The 22,159-nt window shown below is 37.1% G+C and overlaps 1 protein-coding gene across 1 annotated transcript in view; it reads right to left on the bottom strand.

Annotated features, from left to right (window-relative positions):
- TICRR (TOPBP1 interacting checkpoint and replication regulator) overlaps positions 1-22,159 on the bottom strand; it is a 47,757-nt gene that overhangs the window by 20,742 nt on the left and 4,856 nt on the right. Inside the window, exons 2-13 of the mRNA XM_007946108.1 lie at positions 19,997-20,276; positions 17,893-18,131; positions 16,216-16,450; positions 12,006-12,008; positions 10,108-10,234; positions 6,347-6,486; positions 5,331-5,549; positions 2,436-2,587; positions 998-1,098; positions 611-704; positions 438-517; positions 33-272 (exon numbers count right to left, since the gene is read on the bottom strand). Of these exons, the coding sequence (XP_007944299.1) occupies positions 33-272; positions 438-517; positions 611-704; positions 998-1,098; positions 2,436-2,587; positions 5,331-5,549; positions 6,347-6,486; positions 10,108-10,234; positions 12,006-12,008; positions 16,216-16,450; positions 17,893-18,131; positions 19,997-20,276 (1,910 nt within the window). The remainder of the gene's footprint in view (positions 1-32; positions 273-437; positions 518-610; positions 705-997; positions 1,099-2,435; positions 2,588-5,330; positions 5,550-6,346; positions 6,487-10,107; positions 10,235-12,005; positions 12,009-16,215; positions 16,451-17,892; positions 18,132-19,996; positions 20,277-22,159) is intronic.

Below are 22,159 nucleotides of genomic sequence, written 5' to 3' on the forward strand. Positions count from 1 at the left end.
TATATATGCAAGTTAATTCCATCGATGCCTACCTTCGCTTCTTGGCTGATCTGGTACGAAGCTCCTCTAGTTGGTCAGATTCAGTGACACCTGACACTGATCTATGAGCACTTGATAAAAGAGGCACAGAAATATCTGGTGACTTGCTCTCCTGTGTGATGGAGTCATCACTGAAAAAATCTATAGGAAGGGCAGTGGCCAGCTTCTGAGGAATCACAAACCCTAGGCTGTTGTAAAGACTTCCAAGTGTCTTTGGCATGGACTCAATATACCTATGAAATAGAATGGTTAAATATGGAACTGTCAGTCACCATTTCCCCCTTGAGCCTCTCCCTCACCAAGCACGAGAAAAAGTCCTTACAATTTCATAATTCTAAGACAATATCATACGTAGCTCTTGGTAGAATAATTTTAAAGTTAGAAGCCATCAAACTTACAATCCCAAAATTTCCTCCAGAAATTTTGCTAGGTAAGCTGAATCCTCAGTTAAACACACCATGCGCAGCAGTTCTGTCACCTGAAGGAGATCACAGAGAATTACCACGTGCCCTCTGTAGGGAAACTAACAGCATTTATGGCACATTCCCAATGCACTAAGTTATAGACTTGCCTCCTCCACTACTTGTTCTGTATCATCTATACTCTCTTGTATTAAAGGGCACTGCAGACACATCTCCAAACGAAAAAATATCTGAAGCTGGCACCTTTAGAAAAAAGAAATACTTGGTCATATCTATGCTGAGTGCCACCTAACCCATTCACTGAAAGCTCCCTTCTTAAGCACAGATTTATTTATATAAGAAATAACAACCAAAAAGAGAAGTCATTGTCTTTTTAAAATTATTGATATGGTTATTAAGTGACTCAAACTGCACATTAAAACATCATAATGAATCAGTACAAAAACATCTTCATTGGCAATCTAAATTGATACAAGCAAACACTGGAACTTTGTTTTGTAGGAATGGTTAAAAAAAACAAAACAGTAGTTACTTACTCTCTGACTTTGGTTTCCTTATCCAATTTTTTTCCTAGATTCTGTCGAAGACTTTTACTAGTTTTTAAGAGGTTATCTTTTACCTGCTTCAAGCAGTTCATCTAAAAATAAAAAAATTATTACATTGGAGGATATTCAATTACTACCATTATTTTTAATAATGGTACAATGGCACAATGGTTAAGTGCTTGGCTACTAACCAAAGGATTGGCAGTTCTAATCTATGCAGATGCTCTGTAGGAGAAAGACCTGGTGATCTGCTGGCCAAGAAAACCCTATAAAGTAGTTCTACTCTGTCACACGGAATCACTATGAACTCGATGACACCAAAGATTAACAGTGTTACTTTTAATTTTTTTCAAGGGGGGAGAGGAAGATGGCATCATACTGATAACCCTGCATGTCTGATCCCTCTTCCAACTTAGTCCCTGAGCAATGAGGTAAAGCAGATAAAATGATACTGGAGTTATGAGCAACTTAGTGAAGGCAAAGAAAAAGAGCACATTAAACTTTTAATTTCTTTCACAGCTAATACCCTCTCAAAGTAGGGAAGCACATTCCCTTACAGATTTTCCCCTTCTTCCATTTGATCAAAAAATAATGAAATCTTCTTTTGTATCTGAAAAGAATGTGGTAAATAAGTACTTGAGAACGAATGGCCATAGATAAAGCAAGTCAGCAGATTTGAGCTCTATTAAAAGGAAGGTTCCACAGTTTGTGATTAAGAAGGATAAGCATTACTATTCATTACAGACAAGTCCAGTTTTGACCATAATAAAGTAACAATAACGTGGTCTAAAACAGTGGCTCACGATACTCTCTGTGCATAAGGATCATCTAAGCTTTTCAAAAGTACAGATGCCTACGTCTCAGTCTCCAGAAATCTATTTCTGTCTGGCAGGAGGCTAGTTATCAGCATTAAAATAAATAAATAAATAAAAGTTCTATTGTTGTTGTTATGTGCCATCGAGTTGGACCTGACTCATAGAGACTCCTCCTTGGGTTTCCAAGGCAGTATCACTACAGAAGTAGATGGCCCCATCTTCCTTCCAAGGAGTGGCTGGTGGGTTTGAACCACCAGCCTTCTGGTTAGCAGTCAAGTGCGTTAGGCACTATAAGTGATTCTAAAATATAGCCAGAGTTAAAACCACTGTTTTAATCCATGCAGCTAACATGTGGCTTGGACAAGGACAGAGTTCTCATTAGAAGGGAAGTAGATGTAATTATCCCCCACCTCTCATCTTCTTTCCTTGATTTCTGCTTCACCAGTTCACTATGTCCTACTTTTGAGATCTAGAAGTGTGCTTATCACCTTCTCATCTTACTATTTTTGAATGGTATACTTCATAATAGATATTTTCCAAGATATATAAACCAAACTTACCAACAACTCTACCACCTATCACATCTATAACAAGCAACATCTCAATTCTCTTACCTCCAATTCCTTGGTGCCTTTGGATTTTAGGAATGCTTTAAATGTTGAGATCATGTTCTGAGCACATGAATACAACGGGATTTCTCCAGTGGCCACAGTCTTTTGATAAATTTCATGTATATAAGATAGCAGCTCCTCCTTGGTTTTAAAATCTATGGGAAAAAAGTCAAATTATCAAATCTAGCTTACGTGTTATATTGTTAAAGCCAGTAGTTGTCAACTGGGGAGATTCTGCTTCTCAGGGAACTTTCAGCAATGTCTGCATTATCATGACTGGTGAGGTGGGAACATCTAGTGGGTCGAGGCCAAGGAGGACTAAACATCCTACAGGAAGACCCCCCACCACAAAGAATTATTCATTTCAAAATATCAACAGTGCCTAAGTTGAGAAACCCTGGTTGCAGATATCGGTGATTAATTTTATGACTTTGAAAATCAAGTATACATGTTAAAAATTTAAAGGTAACCACTAATGGAAAACTTGATTAATCCCATAGAACATTGGAAAAGGAAAAAAGCATGCTAAATAGAAAGTACAAAATAAGATGCTATAAATACACCAAATTTATCAGTAAACATAATAACTGTAAACAGTCTAAACTTGCTGGTTAAAAGACAGGAACTCAAATTAGATTTTAAAATAAATAAATAATAAATTTATGCTGTTTATAAGATATATCCAAAACATAATGGCAAAGAAATACTTAAAATATAAACCATTGGGAACTTCTATGAACTTAACAAGAAAGCCTCAAAATATATGATGCAAACATTGGTAGAACTGCACATCCACATCATGGAATACTATAACGCTATTTTCTCAGTTATAGATAAAAGAAGCAAAAAATTTATAAGCATGTTCAAAATTCAAACAGTAAGAAGTTGAATATAATGGACATGTATAGAACCAGGTACCTAACAATTAGGGAACATACATTAGCTCTCATGAAGCATGTAAACAACTTATCCTCATAATTTTAAGTAAATCAAAGTCAACAAATATAAACAATTAGAGAATATACCTTATTTTCAAGAACAAGTAGAACAGTAACAAAATTTGACCATGTATTAAGCCATAAAGTTTAAGCAACTATCATCAGTATCAGTATCATATATACCACACTCTCTGAGGACAGTACAACAATATTAAAAACTAATTACAAAAATAAAACATTCCTTTTCATTCGGGATGAAGAACCCCTGGTGGTACAGTGGTTAAGTGCTTCACTGCTAACTGAAAGGTCAGCTATTTGAATCCACTAGACGCTCTGCAGTGGAAACATAGGGCAGTCTACTTCTGTAAAGATTCCAAAACAAAACCAAACGCACTGCCGTGGAGTTGGATCCAACTCACAGTGACCCCCCCTTGGATTTCCGAGGCAGTATCACTACAGAAGATTTCCCAACCTTCCTTCTGAGGAATGGCTGGTGGGTGTGAACAGCCAGCCTTCTGGTTAACAGTCAAATGCCATCGGCACTACGCTACCAGAGCTCCTTCTATAAAGATTACAGCCTTAGAAACCCTATGAGGCAGTTCTATTCTGTCCTGTAGGGTTGCTATTAGCCAGAATAGACTTGATAGCAATGGATTCAGTTTGGGGTATGTTATATACATCAAAAAATATTTAGAACTAAGTATCAATGAAAAACAGAAAATAGCAAACTTGTATAATGCAGTTAAATTCAGGGGGAAATTCATAGACTTAAATGATAATTTCGGCAAAGAAGAAAAACAAAAAATCTAATTAGCCAAAAGTCCAACATAAGAAGTATAACAAAAAAGTCAATCCAAAAACTAAAGAAGGTAGGGAATAATAAAATTAAGGACCAAAATGAATCAAACAGAAAACAGAAACAATAGAAATCAATAGAAACAAAAGATGTTTCTTTGAAAAGTCAAATGAAACACAGAAATCAATAGCCAGACTGAGCAATTTTTTCTAAACAAGGACCCGGATGTTCCGGCACCATTTGTTGTAAAGACAATTCCCACTGCATGACTGTGGCATCTTCGTCAAAAATCAATATGCCACTGGTTCAGGTGTATTTCTGGACAGAATGGAATCAGAAATTATGTTAATACCACATTGTCCTGAGTACTGTGATATTTTTGTTCTTGCTTGCATATGCCATCTATATTTTCACACATCTACTAGTGCATCAAAGAAAGATGTCTTGTCTCGCTCAAACTGATTAGCATCTACAGATCTAGGATGTCCATCTTCTGTGGAAAAAGAAAATCTTTAAAGGAGCACAAAACTTTCACTCTGGAATTTCCAAAAGAACTCATAGGTAACATCTTGCAATTATTGCCTGAAGTTCATAACCTATCCTCACAATCATCCTAGAGGGCTGGTACTGGCACTGTGAGTTAAGAATGTACCCTGGGAATATGACACATTCTATTGAAAAAAAGAAAAAAAGGAAAGGAAAAAGAGCAAATAGGAAAATAAAAGCTACCGGACTAAATCCATCTGTTCAACTTGGAAAGACCTCGATAACCCAGCCTTAGCTTACTCATGAACATTTTCCCTCTCTCTTTATTCCCAAATGGCAAACTTCTTTAACTATTTCTTCTATGGCCAAGCCATGCTCTTCACTGTGATGTTGCTCATGCTAATTCCCCACCTGGAACATTCTTCTTTTACCCTCTGACGATCTAAACTTTGCTCACTCTTCAAAATCTAGCAAGGGCTTCACTGGTTCCTTTGAAGCCTTCTCAGCCTGTTTCAGCCCAAAATGACTTTTTCCTTTTCTCCTCAAATGAGTACGTATTTTGTATCAGACTCTTGGCTCTCCTCTCATCTTTGTGGCAGGATCGTCAATCTATGAATAAGACAAAATTTTTTTATTTACTGTAGTCCTTATAACATACTTAATAGAATGGAGGAATACCTTTAGGTTTAGAACTTCTTAATGTTCTTCCTTTGTCTTCCAATTTATCTGCTGTTCTTCCACTGGCTGTCTTTTGGATCCCTTTTTCCCCAGCTGCGTCTGGACTGCCATCCGGCTGTAACTTCTGAGCCTTTACATTGAGCCTTGCAACATTCAACATCTTTAAAGAACGGCACATGGTATTCATCTTCTGCCTGACTGGAGTACGTGGGACACCTCCTACCGAAACGGCATCATGGGAAGAAAGGTAAAACAACTTTCACTTCTATGAAATCAAGAATTACTTTAATTCAGATTACTGTGAAACAATACTGAAATGAAATATATCCCTTCATACTGATCTGACTTAGGTAGTTCTTGCATCTCTTTCTATCCACAACATCTTTAACTGAAGTTTAGGAATTAAACTCCTTAATGTAACCAGATTTTTTACATAAGGCAAATTCAAAACAGACTCATTTTGATGTTACTTAAAGAGCAGAGGATCGTAATGAAGTTTTTTTGAAAGACAATTTAGAAAAAAAAAACAAAGAGCATTTAGCAATCTGAGCCTAGAGTCAAACTGACTCTGTAACACAATAACTTGTTCCTGGAAACTTACATTAAGAAAATGACTCAAATAAAAAATTATATGACATATATTATATAATGAGAAATTATAAATAAAGTAAATATGCAACAACATGGGGGATTCTGTTAAGCAATGAAGTGAAATAATAAGTAAGAAGGCAGGTAGCAAATAAATATTTCTAAACAGAATACAAAGTTGTATTTAAATTTCTATTATAACTAAAAATGAAAATGGTTTATTTGTTAGGAAGGATAGTTGGTGATTTCTTACCAATAGTGTACCAATGTATTATTTTCTAATTTAAAATACGAGAATATGAGAATTTTTTTTTTCATTATTCAGTTAGCATTTCAAACTCATTTCAGGAAGTATATAGTGTCAAAATTTTAAAATGTGCAGTGTCAAAAACAGACTGCCTAAAGAAACAGCTTTTCTATGTGCATACTTTTTCTTCTGCTGTCTTCCTGACTAACTAATGCAGATTCTTCATGAGATTTTCTCTGGTAGAACTCGGAGAGGCAACGTGTTAATTCATTTTCAGTTTTGGAAGATTCTTCCTTATTAGCTGAAGCAGCCTGTAGTAACCTGTGAACAAATCAAGATGTATGAAGCCAAAATTCACATTTTCCAAATTGCTTTAAAAACAAACAAAACAATAATAAAATCCACTATCATTTTCAAAGCTAATCAAAAGATATACCCATGAGATATCTTCCAAAATATATTTTCTCAGGAGGGAAAATGGCCTTCTTATTTCTAATTTGAATAAACTCAGCAACAAAACCATTAATTATTACATACAATATAGAATTCTTCATGTACTAGGGTACATGTCTAAATACGGCAACTATTTTCACTTAAGGGCTTTCCAATTATTTTCTGTTTATATATGTTAAAAATCTAGAGTACAAGATGATGTAATATACTGTAATGTATATGGCAATGATTTCTGAAATGTGGTACACTAATTGGCAGTGTAGCAAGCTAATCTGGAATTCCTGAGAAGGGGAGGAAGTGGGACAGAGAGGATGACTGGTTATTAAGTGTTTTCCACCTAGAGCTAAATTATCAGTCACTAAGGAAATTATGAAATGGCACGATTTTAAAAATATATTATTTATATCTCAGTACTTCTCATTATCTGATATCATCTGATTTAAAAGTAGGAGAAAGTTACAGTGACATTAGCTGAAGGGATATTACAGGTCAGAATATATTTTAGGGATATGAGCTTCACCTACCAGCCACTCCTCAGAAGGAAGGTTGGGCAATCTACTTCGGTAGTGATACCACCTCGGAAACCCAAGGAGGGGTCGCTATGAGTCGGGTCCAACTTGACAGCACATAACAACAACATGAGCTTCACACATACAGCATGTCTGAAGCAGATTAATTCTAAATGTTCTGGCATTTCCTTCAGCCATGGGGAGGGTTTGCCTGGTGTTTTTTGTTTGTTTGCTTTGTTGATTTTTAAAGTTATGAACCTTTCAAAAAGAAAATTATAGACTACGATACTATGAAGACATGCATGCACTGCCCAAGATTAAATACCTGTTAACAGGTATTTTTGGAAGATCTGTATTAATTTAGATACTAATCCTTTGTTGGTGATGTGGACTGCAGCTATTTAAGTCTATGGCTTGTCTTTTTAACCATACAAAAATTTAAAATTTTATTACAGTCAAATCTATCGAACTTTTCCTTTTATCATTTTTATTTCTTGTCTTATTTGAGAAATATATCCCTAGCCTGATATTCTCCTATTTTCTCTTGTAACAATTTTAAACTTTTGCTTTTGACATTTTGTTTTTAAACTGTTAGGAATGTATTTCTGTGAATGCTGGGGTAGAAATCTTGTTTTTATCTCTTTTCACGTTATCTACATATGACCATTTGTTGAAAAGTCTGTTCTTTCCCTGCTGATTTATAATGCTACCTTCATCATATACCAAGCTACCATACTTTTGTGGGTCATTTTCTGGGCTTTCTATTCTGTTTCATTGGTCTATTTGTCCACCTTTCATCAACACCACACACTTTATTGACTATAGCTTAATGGTAAATCTTGATATCTGATAGGGGGAGGTGCACCTATCTGTCTTGTTCTCTGCCCTTGATTCTTATCCATCTTTTGCTACATTTATTCTTAGGCACCTTAATAATTGTTGCTGATAACATTAATACACGATATCCTTTTATATAATTGTTATTGGCATATAGGAATACTATTGACTTTATACACTAATTTTTTGTATCCATCAACATTGCTGAATTTTCTTAATCAGTTTAATCATGTATAGGATCTTTTGGATTTTCTATGAAAATAATCATATCATCTTCAAATACAAAATACTTCCATATTTATACCTCATTTATTTTTCTAGTCTTATTGCCTTAGGAGCTCTCTCTGGTGGTATAGTGCCTAAGGCATCTGACTGCTAACCAGAAGGCTGGTGGTTCAAACCCATCAGTTGTTCCTTGGAAGGAAGGTTGGGCAATCTACTTTCATAGTCATATCACCTCGGAAACCCAAGGAAGGGTCGCTATGAGTCAGGGCCGACTCGACGGCAGTGAGTTTGGGTTTTTTTTTTTTGTTTGTTTATTGCCTTAAATAGGATCTCTAATGTAAGGTTTTATAAAACCCATAATAATGGCATTCTTGGCTCAGTCCTAACATTTAAAGGGAATGTTTCTCAAGTTTCATTTTTAAAATTATAATGTTTGCTGTGGTGTTCTGATAAATACTTTTTATCAGGTTAATAAAGTTCTCTTTTCTTTGCAGATCATCATAAACAACTGGAAAATGAAATTTAAAAATAACATTTATTTCTAGGCTGCAATCTTTATAGGAGCAGATCACCAGTAGCTGCTGGTGGGTTTTAACCACTGACCTTATAGTTAACAGCTAAGCACTTAGCCAATGTGCCACTAAGGCTCCTTAACATTTAAACAGCATTCAAAAACACAAAATACTTACAGATAATTTAAAAAATAGTATGTGCCAGACTTACACAATGAAACCTACAAAACAGAGCAAAATTAAAGAAAACCTAAATAAAAGGAGAGATACACCATGTTCATGGACCAGAAGACTCAATATTGTTAAGATGTCAGTTCTTCCCAAATTATCTGTAGATTGAACACAATCCCTGTCAAAATCTCAGCAGGCTTTTCTGTGAAACTAACAAGTTAATTCTAAAATTTATATGGCAATATAAAGGATCTAGAATAGTCAAACTAATTCTGGGAAAAAAGAAGAAGAAGAAGAAAGTTGAGAGGGTTTATACCTGATTTCAAGACTTACTATAAAGCTACAGTGCTTAAGACAATATGATAATAGGATAATTCAGTTCTGAAGACAATGTGCTATTAGCATAATTTCTAGACTTTATTTGTCCAAAATAGATCTGCATAATGGTAGTCAAATGATTTTCAACAAAAATGTTATAATAATGCAATGGGAAAAAGGACTGTCTTTTAACAAGTAGTACTAGAGCAACTAGGTATCTATGTGGTAAAAAAATAAACCTCCACCTTACCACTTAACAATATTTTTAATTTATGCTATATCTTTTTCAGTTCTAATATTTATTTGTACCATTTTGTTTTTAATTGCTTAGTCTTGCTATAAATTTCTCTATTTCATTTGGCTTTTCAAAGAATTACCTTTTGTTTCTGTCCATCTCTATTATAAGTTTTTAATTAATTCATCTCTATCCTTATTTTTATTATTACCTTTCTTCTTTATTTTTTGGGTTCACTCTTTTGTACTACTTCTTCTGTTGGGCTCTTAGCTAATCAGCTTTAAATTTTTCTAAACCAAACCAAACTCACTGCCATCAAGTCAATTCCAACTCATAGCAACCCCACCTCCTTGGGTTTCTGAGTCAGCATCTCTATGGAAGTAGATTGCCCAGTCTTCCGACCGAGGAGTGGCTGGTGGGTTTGAATCACCAGCCTTTTGGTTAGCAGTCAAATGCCGTAGGGACCACACCACCAGAGCTACTTACTCCCAAATATTTTCTGATGTCTACAATACAAGGGCATCAGAAAATATTTGGAAGTAAATAACAACAACATAATACAAGCGGGTATTTTATTTTTATATTAATTTTTAATATTTTTGGACTGTGCTTAGAGAATGAGGAGCTCATTGGTTATTTTAATAACCAATACTCAAGAGAAATTTTTTTAAAAAAGTCTTACCAGAATGATTCCATTAAATTTGAACTGGCACCACTGAGGTTGGAGAAAGTAAACCACTTCTCAGAGACAGCTGTACTCCAGGGAATGGTGCAGCCAAGCTCCTGCTGGGCCCACTCTGGAACAGGAGCTACAGGGGACAAAGGATCAGAGGCAGGAGAGGAAAAGAGGCATTGGAACCAAATCAGAAAATTCCAAGCACCTGCTCCTCCCCTGCACTGACTGCATTCCTCCAAAGGACACACAAAGAGGCATTTATCTTTAACACTTTATCTGCCCATGAACTCCAAAGCCCATGTTGTCTATGAAAAATACTATTCCAGAAATGTACAAACACAATTTAAAGTCTTTCTTCTCGTTACTGGCAAAACATCCCCTCATCTTACTCCTGAAATGTTCTCTAAATAGGTGCTAAAACTGGGTTGTTTTTCTATTCTTAAAAATGTATCCCTTAAAAGTAGCTTTAGTACAAGAATAAATAATACTCAACTGACCAGACAGACTTAAAAGAATTATGACAGATTATGAACTGAGTAACAAACTGGATAACCTAAATGTAATGGACAAATTCTTAGAAGCACAGAACGTACCCAAACTGCTCAAGAAGAAATCAAGTCTCAACAGACCCATAACAACTAACGAGGTTGAATCGATGATCAAAAATCTACAAAAAAAAGTCCTGGACCAGAAGGCTTCACTGGGGAATTCTCCCAATTACAGAATTGACACCAATACTGTTTAAACCGTTTCAAAAGATAGAGAAGGAAGGAATACTCCTCAATTCATTCTATGAGGCAAACATAACCCTGGTATCAAAACCAGACAAAGATATCACAAGAAAAGAAAACTATAGGCCATTTTCTCTTATGAATATGGATGCAAAAATACCCAACAAAACACTAGCAAACAGACTCCAACAGCACATTTTTAAGAGTCATACAGCATGACCAAGTGGGATTTATCCCAGAAATTCAGGGATGGTTCAACATTTGAAAATCAAGCAATGTAATATACCACATCAATAGAACAAAGTCAAAGAATCACAATCATCTCTATGAATGCAGAAAAACTATTCAATTAAATCCAACACCCTTTCTTGATGAAAGAAAGGAGACTGGAATAGAAGGGAAATTATTCAATATGATTGAAAGCATGTATGAAAAGCCAACAGCTAACATTATACTTAATTGAGAAAGACTGAAAGCTTTTCCTTTGAAATTAGGAACAAGACAAGGGTACTCACTCTCACCACTTCTATTCAATATTGTATTACAAGTCCTAGCCTTAGCAAGAAGACAAGAAAAAGAAATAAAAGTATCCAGATTGGAAAAGAAAAAGTAAAATTATCTTTATTTGCAGATGATATGATCCTACGCAACCAATATAACCACTGCCGTGAAGTCAGATCCAACTCATAGCGATCCCTCCTTAATCCTGTATGTAGAAAATTCCAAAGAGTCCACAAGAAAACGTCGACACTAAAAGAGGAATTTAGCAAAGTTGAAGGGTAACAAGTTAAATAAAAATCAGTTGGGTTTCTATACACCAGTAATGAGAAATCTGAAAGGGAAATTATGGAAACATTTATAATAGCATTTAACAAAAAAAAAAACCTCACTGCTTTGAGTCAAATCCGACTCACAGCAACTTGGGTTTCCAAGGTGGTACCGAAGGGGCAGGGAAGCTGCATCTTCTGACCTCTTCTATTTTCCCACAAGAGGAAGATAGAATCACCATCAGTAGCCCAAGGCCTATTCCTGAGAGGCCAGACATGTCACCTCCCTCCAGCCCTGACACCAACCGTTCCTCCCACAGCACCCACCACCTCTCTGCTGGGTTTGCTAATTCGCTGTAGTGGCCACACAGAACTCACAGATTATGGGGTTTATTAGGGAAGCAACAGGCTACCATTCAAGTTCAGTAATATACTTAGTTGCTCTTAGCCCGCTATCTCTCAGCCAACAATCTCTCTCGGTCTCTCTTCCAGAAGTGCATGTCTCTCGGTGTCACCCTCTGTAATGCATGTCTCTCAGGAGTGCATTTCTCTCAGCAGCATGTCTTTCTCAGTCAGCAATCAGAGGAACTCCTTCTGCCTCTAGAAGGGCTCCTTTTTAAGCCTGGCAGAATGGCCAAACTAACCAATCCCAACATCAGAATTCTATACACTTGAGAGAGACCGAACTTCCCAGAAAATTACTTGGTGCTACATGCAACAGAAATACCCCAGATGGATAACTTTAACAATTAGGAGCTACTCAGTTGCTTATGACAAATTCCACCAGGAGTTTACAAAGGTTTATGGCTAGAAAAACCATACCAGATAATTGACTACACCGCAGACGGTATCTCTACGGAAGTAGATTGCCTAATCTTCCTTCCAAGGAGTGGCTGGTGGGTTTGAATTGCCAGCCTTCTGGTTAGCAGCCAAACACCTTAGGCACTATGCCACCAAACCCAAAAAAAAAAAAAAAACTCATTGCCATCAAGTCGATTTTGACTCATAGCGACCCTTCCTTGGGTTTCCAAGGCAGTATCACTACGGAAGTAAATTGCTCCATCTTCCTTCTGAGGAGTATGGCTGATGGGTTTGAACCACCAGCCTTCTGGTTAGCAGTCAAATGCCTTAGGCACTACACTACCAGAGCTCCTTATAGACAATAAGTCAATCACAAAAGGACAAATATGATATGACCTTACTCACATAAAATATAAGAAAGGGCAAATGTATAGAGAATTAAGTTTATTAGTGGTTACCAGGGGCAGGAGGGAGGAGAAACAATAGATGGAAATATTGTGTTGAATAATGGTAAGGCTGCACAACCAATTACTGTAATTACTGTCAATAAGTTGTACACTTATAAAAGTTGAATTGGTTATAGTTGTGTGATAGATATATTTACAAAAATGATGTAAAAAGAAAAAGAGAGTAGGTGCTGAGACTCCTTATGTATGACCAAAAACCTTAGGGTCATGGTTTCAAGGGACATCCAGTTAATTGTCCTAATATTGTGTTTAGTGCTTTTGTTCTCCCTTCTATTTCTTTGGATAGTGCCTGGGGCATAAAAGCTGCAACCAGTCATCCAACACACAATCAATCTCTATTTGCCTGCAGCAACAGGGGAAGGAAAGTCAGCAAGAAGAGGAGGATATGAAATGTGTGGCTAACAACTGCCTCATTTGACATGACCAGAAGAACGAGATGGTGACCACCTACCATTACTCAACATTTTGATCAAAGATTCTATAGAAGAGTCCTGATCAAAAGGGGGTAAATGCAGAAAAGAATTTCAAATTCTCATGGACTCTGGACTTCCTGGACCCATGAAACTTAGATGAACTCCTGAAACTACTGTACTGAGATAATCTTTAAACCTTAAACCAAAAATATTCCCTAAAGTCTTTTTAAAACTTACAATAGTATAGCTTAACTAGTTAAAAACGTCTGCCTTGAGCATTATGCTCTTTTAAGAACTATCTATAGCATAGTGCATTAGGCACTTGACTGCTAACCAGAGGCTGGCAGTTCAAACCCACTAGCCACTCCTTGGAAGGAAGGTCAGGCAATCTACTTCCATAGTGATACCACCTCCGAAACCCAAGGAGGGGTCACTATGAGTCGGGGCCAACTGGATGGCACATGACAATACCAACCATAATATGGGATTAAACTGGCAAAAACAACTCAAAAGATTCGGTAAGAATCTTAGGGACAGGTCAAAGATGTAATCAATGTCACTAAATGGTACATGCAGAACTAATGAAATGGTGTATGTTTTACTGACTAGCTTATATTCTACACTAATTCTGTCTCATTAACATAACAAAGACAAGCCATTCACAAACAGGAATATAACCACAGGCATAGAAGTTAGGATTTACAACACATTTTGTGGGGGGAGATGAGGGATGACCATATTCAATCTATAACACTACTTAACAGTGGGATGTTCAATTTAGTCCTCAGTCCTCTTCTCTATCTATGTGTGCTCCCAGGTTATCTTAGCCCATCTCATGGCTTTGAATATATCATCTACACACTAACGACTCCCATCATTTCCAGTCCAGACTGATCCCCTAAACTCCAAACAAACACATATATCTATCTACTTAATACCATAGTTGAATGTCTAATAGACATCTCAAACTTAGCACATCCAAAACAAAACCCCCCAATCCTCACAATTCTTAGCCCCCACTTCTACAGTCTATTCCATCTTAGAAGATAACTGTATTCTACCAATTGCTCAGACTAAAAAGTCTGGAGTCATTTTCAACTTCACTATATTTCATATCACACATTCTATCTAAGAGCAAATCCCGTGGCTTTACCTTCAAAATATATCCAGAAATCCAACTGTTTCTAATCACCTGCACTGTTACCACCCTGGTCTGGGTTACCACCACCTCTTGCCTGGATTACTGCAATATTTCTAACTGGTCACCCTGTTTCTAACCTTGCCTCACTATAGTCAATTCTCAAAACAGCAGCCAGAGTAATACCAAAATGTACGTTGGGTAGTGTCACTCTGAAAAAATTCTCCAAAGACTTCTTTTCTCACTCACAGTAGAAGCCAGTCTTTTCAATGGCTGATAAAGTCATTCATAATTTGGTCTTTTACTTTCCCTCTGACATGTTATTAGAAGGGAATAGTCCCTGGAGAAGGATAGCATGCTTGGTAAAGTTAGAGGGTAAGTGAAAAAGAGGAAGATTCTCAAGATGAACTGACACACCGCTGCAACAATGAGCTCAAATATAGCAACAATTTCTAGGGATGATAGAGAGTTGGACAGCATTTCTTCCTGTTGTGCTGTAAGTCAGAACCAACTCAACAGCACCTAATAACAACTGACCTTATCTTCCACTACTCTCCCCTTTATTCCTTTCTCTTCAGCCACACAAGCCTCCCTGCTATTCCTCAAATACACCAGACACATATCCATTCTGCTCAAAGCTTTTACACTTGCTGTTGCTTCTACCAAGGCTGTTTAAGCTTTCACTCAACTATCACTTCTTTGCTTCAACTCATACTACCTTGACTACCTGTTTAAAATTGCAATGCTCCCTCTTACCGGAACTCTGTACTCCTTTTATCCGACTTACTTATTTCCATAGTATGTATCTCTTTCAAATAAATTATATAATTCTCTTATTTACTTTATTGTCTTGTTTCTCCTGACTAGATGATAAGCTCCACAAGAAGAGATCTTTGTCTCATTTGTTTTCTGATGTATTGCCAGTATTTAACTGAACCTGACATATACCAGGCACTCAACAAATCTGTTGAATAAATGAATTAATAAAATATAAGATGAATTAATAAAATTGATTATATTTAAATCTACCTAGCATAAATGAGGTCTGTATTATGTTAGTAACAGTGCAATGAATTACAAGGTAGATAGAATCACTAGTTTTACCTACCAAACAAAAAACCAAATCCACTGCCACCAAGTTGATTCCAACTCATAACAACCCTATAGGACAGAGTAGAATTGACTCATAGGGTTTCCAAGGCTGTCATCTTTATGGAAGCAGACTGCTACATCTTACTTCTGCAGAGTGGCTGGTGGGTTCAAACCACCTTTGGTTAGTAGCCCAGTGCTTATCCACTATACCACCAGGGCTTCTTGGTTTTACATAGTCTTTACTAGATACATTAAAAACCAGGTTTCACCTTCTCTCTCTGATTTCAAACTGGTTTCAGAGCCTTAGACCTCCTCAAGAGTGTTTCAAGATTTCTATAAATAATGATTTAAACTTCCTGAAGTGTTATAGTTTGTTTTCATCTGTTTTATAAAGTAAGGAGCTCTGGTGGTGTAGTGGACAGAATATTTGGCTGCTAACCAAAAAGTCTCCAGTTCAAACCCACCAGCTGCTCTGTGGAAGAAAGAGGGGGCAATCTACTTCTGTTAGGATTCACAACCTCAGAAACCCAATAAGGGTTGCTATGAGTTAGAATTGACTTGATGGCAGTGAGTTTTTTTTTTTGTTGTTGTTGGGGGTAGGCAAATTCTAGTAAGTAGTATATGGTAGAAAAAAAAGTTCTGATGGCTGGAGAAGACTGTAAACCATCACCCTCAATGATGTTAGCTATTAGTCCACAAGCTTACCAGGAGGAGCAGGATCTTCAAGTGAATTATGAATCCACTTCAATACATCATTTGTGATATCGGAGAAAAGAGAAAGTGTATCCTGGGGGCTCTCTGGCACAACCTTTTGGAGAAAATGTCTTTGAAATTCAACATCCTTGGTACGGAACACAGTGAGAATTGCAGCATTGGTGGAGAAGGGAGAAATAACTCCAGTGAGAGGGGGCCAGCCTTCACCAGGATCCACACTGGCAACCTATATAAAAAATTGTAATTAGTTGAGCATATTGTTGTCAATATGCCTAACACAGAATGTAGCTTAGTAAAAGACTGAATTTTCCCAATGATTATAGTATTTTTGAAAAAACTAGAAAAGAGAAGCTTGATGGTTATTAGGGATAGAAGAGTAGTTACTTGTCACATAGCCCTAATTCCTCAATTTACAAATGAAGGCCTAAAGTTACTGAATATTTAACTAAGCATTTATTATGTGCTTGTTATAACTCATTGAATCATCACAACTACTCTGAGGTAAAAATAATTAACCCCATTTTATAGAGGAGGAATTGAGGTTAAGAGATGACCCAGAAAGTAATAAGGGGCAGGGCCATGGTACCTGACTTCAAAGTCCAAGCTCTCTCTTAACAAGAAAGCAGTACCACCACTAAGTGATTCACCCAAGATGACACAGTAGGCAGCAGAACTAAGACCCTCATCCAGATCTCCTGACTTCCCAACCTAGTGCTCCTTCTATCACAGCATACAACTCCTAGAACATCTTTTTGGATAATCACCCAATTTTCCTGTAGTGCTTCACAGGGGCATCCAGGGTATAGATTCCAACTGAGGTTACAAAGGCAACAGACAAACCAAGGTAAGGAAGTCACTGGTAGTTTGAAAAGAACGATCATCTTTAACCACATCTGTGTATGTATACGTTTCTTTCCAGAAGACAATTCTAAGTTTATGAACTACTGGGTAATATGATATCTAATTTTACAATGCTGTGGCTTTTTCTTAAATGAAATATATTATAAAAGTAGTAAATACATAACAGAACATTTAAAAAATAATGAGAAATCACCCATGACTTTGGCATTCTAATACAACCATTCTATATGGCCCACTGCCTTTTTCCTAAGTGAGAGTAATTTAATGTAACTATATTCAGAGTACATGCAATTTTATGAATGGTTTCTTCACTACTAAGCATTTTGTCACAATGCTACAATGTAGATAACATTATTTTGAATTGTGTCTTCAAAAATATGTGTTGCATTCCTAACCCCTATACCTGTGATCTTGTATGGAAACAGGGCTTTACTTTTGTTATTAATAAGGTTGTACCAGCATAGGGCAGATCCTAAATCTAATTACTTCCGAGCTATAAAATGATCAGAATAAATACAGAGACACAAAAAGGGGAAGACAGATGACATGTGAGTCATCTACAAGTAAAGGAATGCCAAGCATGACCAGTAAATGCTGGAAACCAGGAGAGGTTTACAGAAGGAATTAACACAGCCAAGACCATGTGAAAAAATAAATTTCTGTTCTTTAAAGCCAACCACTTGTGATACCGTTACAGCAACACTAGGAAATTAAGACAAAGGTCTTCCTTGGCATTTTGCAAACCTACTTATTTCACTTTACCAGCGTTACTAGACAAAAATAACTTACCATGTGGAGGATACCTACCAGATGTAAGTCTTCAGCAGTCAGCATACTTGACAGCTGGTGAAATAACAACCTTTGACTTGATCTGTCATCTTCAGGACTCTGTAACATCCAGATATCAGTGCCCAAAGTGCTGCTCGTTGGGAGAGCCCAATGGATGACTGGGCCTTTTAGAACAATTCTGACCGGTTTCTTAAAATGGCTCTGATACATGGTCAAGGGCTCTAGGGTAACTATGCATGTTTCTTGAATCTCTTTGCCTGATAGAGATAAAATTATTAAAATTCTAATATAAGAAATTTGCTGAAATCTGTTCAGCATCATAGCAGCATACAAGCTGCTACTGACAGATGGTTAGTAGCTGTGCATGAGTACACTGGCCAGGAATGGAACCTGAGTCCTCCCACATGGAAGGTGAGAAGTCTACCACTGAACTATCAAGGCCTCATAATATAAGAAACAGTTCAAAAACAGATTTAACAGCAAGAAGAAAAAAATCAATTTATCAGTTGAGATACTCATATTATCATTTAGTTCATACATTAGACCTCATTTTATTGTCAAAAGACTATTACAGCAGGTTCATATGATTCTATAGGAAATGCTATATACAAAAGGAATTACAAAGGCACAACTTGATGGTGTTGTTGTTGTTGTTGCTATGTGCCATCGAGTTGGATCTGACTCATAGCGACCCCTCCTTGTGTTTCCGAGGCAGTATCACTACGGAAGTAGATTGCCCCATCTTCCTTCCAAAGAGTGGCTGGTGGGTTTGAACCGCCAGCCTTCTGGTTAGCAGCCAAGTGCCTTAGGCACTATGCTACCAGAGCTCCTCAACTTGATGACAGAACCAATAATTATCTGACTTGGAAATACTATCCAAGCAATAATACAGTGCATCTTACAAGAAGGTTAAGTTCTAAGGACAAATGTATATGGTAAATATTGCTTAAACAAAATTGCTCTCGAAAATTCCTTAAACTACTCATTGGGCTTCGGGACTCAGGACCACAGTCTTGGGGGACAACTAGCTCCACTGGCATAACACAGCCCACAAAGACAATGTTCTATATTGTATATCAGTGACTAGTGGGTAGGGTCTTAAAAGCTTGCGAGTGGCCAGCTCAGATGCAACTATTGGTCTTTCCTCATCCAGAGCAAAGAAAGTGAAGAAAATCAAAGATTCAAGTAAACAATTATTCCAAAGGACCAATGGACCACATGAACCCCAGCCTCCATGACCCTGAGACCAGACTTAGATGGTACCTGGCTATCACTTACTGCTCTGATCAGGATCACAATAGAAAATCCTGGACACAGAAAGAGAGAGAGAGAGAAAGAGAGAGAGAGAGAGAGAGAGAGAGAGAGAAATGTAGAACAAAATTAAAAAAATAAAAAAGACCAGACTTACAGGTCTTAGAGACTAGTGGAATGCCTGAGACTGTGGCTCTTAGACACCCTTTAAGCCTGGAACTGAAGCCATCCCCAGGGATCAACTTTCAGCCAAACAATAGACAGACCTATACAGTGAATAATAACAGGAATGTATGCTTCAATACAATCAACCATATGAGTCCTAAAGGGGAGTATTTGCCCAAAAACAAAATTTAGAAGGCAAGAGAGGCAGGAAAGGACAAATGGAAATGGGGAATCCGGGGAGGAAAGAGCAAGAGTGTTGATACACTGAAGAGACTACAACCAATGTCACGAAACAAAATGTGTACAAAATGTTGAATAGAAAACTAATGTGCTCTGTAAACTTTCAACCAAACTAAAATTAAAAAAAAAATTCCCTAAACAGTATATGACATAGTTTTACATACATCTCTATATGATATTAGTTCTACATGAATACATAATATATTCAGAAATGGGATTCATCATATAGCAAAACATATGGCAAAACAAATTTGTGAAGATTCTAATGTGTTGACTCTTCCAGGTAACTTATATCATTCTTTTCTTGTGGTATCTCTGATTTTGCTTAGATATCTTTTAATTCTTCTAATTATGTGCATTAATGGAGTGGGTAGGCTGCTGAGAATCCTAAAGAAGTTAAAAGCATGGACTTGCCTTGAAGAAATTAATGTACCTAAAAACAAACCCCAAGATATTACTTGCTTACCTTTAGCAGGGAGAAATAACATTCCTTCTATCCGTGGAAATGATACTTCATATTCATGAGAATTGTAGAGCAAACAGTTTAAAGTGGAATCAGCTGGTAAAGCTGAAATCCATGGAGAGAGGTTAGTGTCACTTGATAGCTTTCTTTCACCATGGAGTAGTGTTTGCCCACCTTTAGGAAATTCCTGGCTGAAAGTTTCAGATGGCAAGATAGTACCGCCAACATGGTGGAGAAGTTCACATACTGTCTGGAACCCAAGGTGGTCTGGGGATTCCCATAACTAAAATTAAAATTATGAAGAACCGTAGGTTATTGAAAATTAGGTAATTCATAAATAAAGGTAAATCAGGAGAAAGTACAGTTAATACCCATAATAAAAAATCAAATTATACAATTAAGGTATTTGTTGAATTACACACAAATAATTGGCCAGCATCAATGACTGCACATCCCAATAATATAATTACTACATAATATGCCTCCAAGAAAGCATCCTTTTAGTGAAAACAGCACTTCATTTATATTCTCTGTCAAGGAACAGAAATGATGCAAATCATTGAGTATAAATCATAAAATGTTAGAGTCACAGGAATGTTATCATACAAAACCATTGTTGTTGTTGTTGTTGTTATGTGCTGTAGAGTCGGACCCAACTCATAGCGACCCCTCCTTGGGTTTCCAAGGCAGTATCACTATGGAAGTAGATTGCCCCATCTTCCTTCCGAGGAGTGGCTGTGGGTTTGAACCGCCAGCCTTCTGGTTAGCAGTCAAGTGCCTTAGGCACTATGCCACCAGAGCTCCTACAAAACCATTATACATTAATAAAAATAATTACCTTATACAATATAACACATTAATGGCCAGGTATCATGGAAGGTAAGAGCACCTCCCCTAGATGGTGATCTTAATTTGACTTGCCCACCTCACATGTTTCTAAGGGGACCAAATTGGGCTTCTCCCTTCTATCTTCATGGTTTAATTAAAATCCCCCTCATATTTTGCCTGAACTCTTGCAGAAGTCTATAAATGCTGTGCCCTACCTCCTATCTTTCCTCTACATTGCTCTGAATTCCAAATCACCTATCTGATTGAATGGATTGAAGTGTGTCCTCACAAAATATTTGTCAATTTGGCTGGGCAAGTTCTCAGTGGTTTGACAGTTATGTAATGATATAATCACCCCCACCTTGATATGGTCCCCTGTGATCAGCCAATCAGTTGTAAAGGGTTAGGGTGGGATACAAATCCTTACTTACATCACAGCCCTGATCTAATGTAAGGGGAGTTCTCCTCAGGTGTGGCCTGCATCACCTTTTATCTTACAAGAGATAAAAGGAGTGAGAATTGAGCAGAGACCTGACTACCATCAAGAAAGAAGAGGCAGGAGTACAGTGTGTCATTTGGACCTCGGGTCCCTGTCTTGAGCATTTCCTAGCCCCAGGGGAAGACTGATGCCAAGACATATGAAAATCTCCAAGGAACACCAGCCCCACAGATATGGAAAGGAAACAAGGACCTTCTTCCAGAGCCAACAAGACAGAAAGCTTTCCCCTTGAGCCAGAGCTCTGAATTTGGACTTCCAGCCTCCTAAACTATGAGAAAAGAAATTTCTGTTTGTTAAGGCCATCCACTTGTGGTATTTATATTATAGCAGCACTAGATAAGTAAGACACTGATCATGCTACTTCTCTATTTAAAACCTTTCAAAGGCTTCCCATTATGTTCAGTATAAAGTGACCTTTAAAAAGAAAAAAACCAAACTCACTGCCATCAAGTCGATTCCAACTCATAGTGACCCTACCAGACAAGAGCAAAAATGCTCCACTGGATTTCCAAGGCTGTAAATCTTTACAGAAGCAGACTGTTTCATTTTTCTCCTGCAGAGTGGCTTATGGGTTCAAACCGCTAACCTTTTGGTTAGCAGCTAAAGGTTAGCAGCTCAATGCTTTAACCACTATGCCACCAGAGCTCTTTTTAATTAATATTATAGAGTAAATGACATGTCATCGTAGTATTTTCAAATTTGGAGATTTTATTTGGTAATAACATATCTGACAAGGGACTTATCTCTAGAATTTATAGAACACTCCAACACCTCAATAACAAAAAGACAAACAATCCAATTAAAAAATGGGCAGAAGACATGAATAGACACTTCACCAA

Source organism: Orycteropus afer, unplaced genomic scaffold, assembly GCF_000298275.1.
Source record: "Orycteropus afer afer isolate SDZICR_OR568_19922 unplaced genomic scaffold, OryAfe1.0 scaffold00150, whole genome shotgun sequence".
Classification (NCBI taxonomy): Eukaryota; Metazoa; Chordata; class Mammalia; order Tubulidentata; family Orycteropodidae; genus Orycteropus; species Orycteropus afer.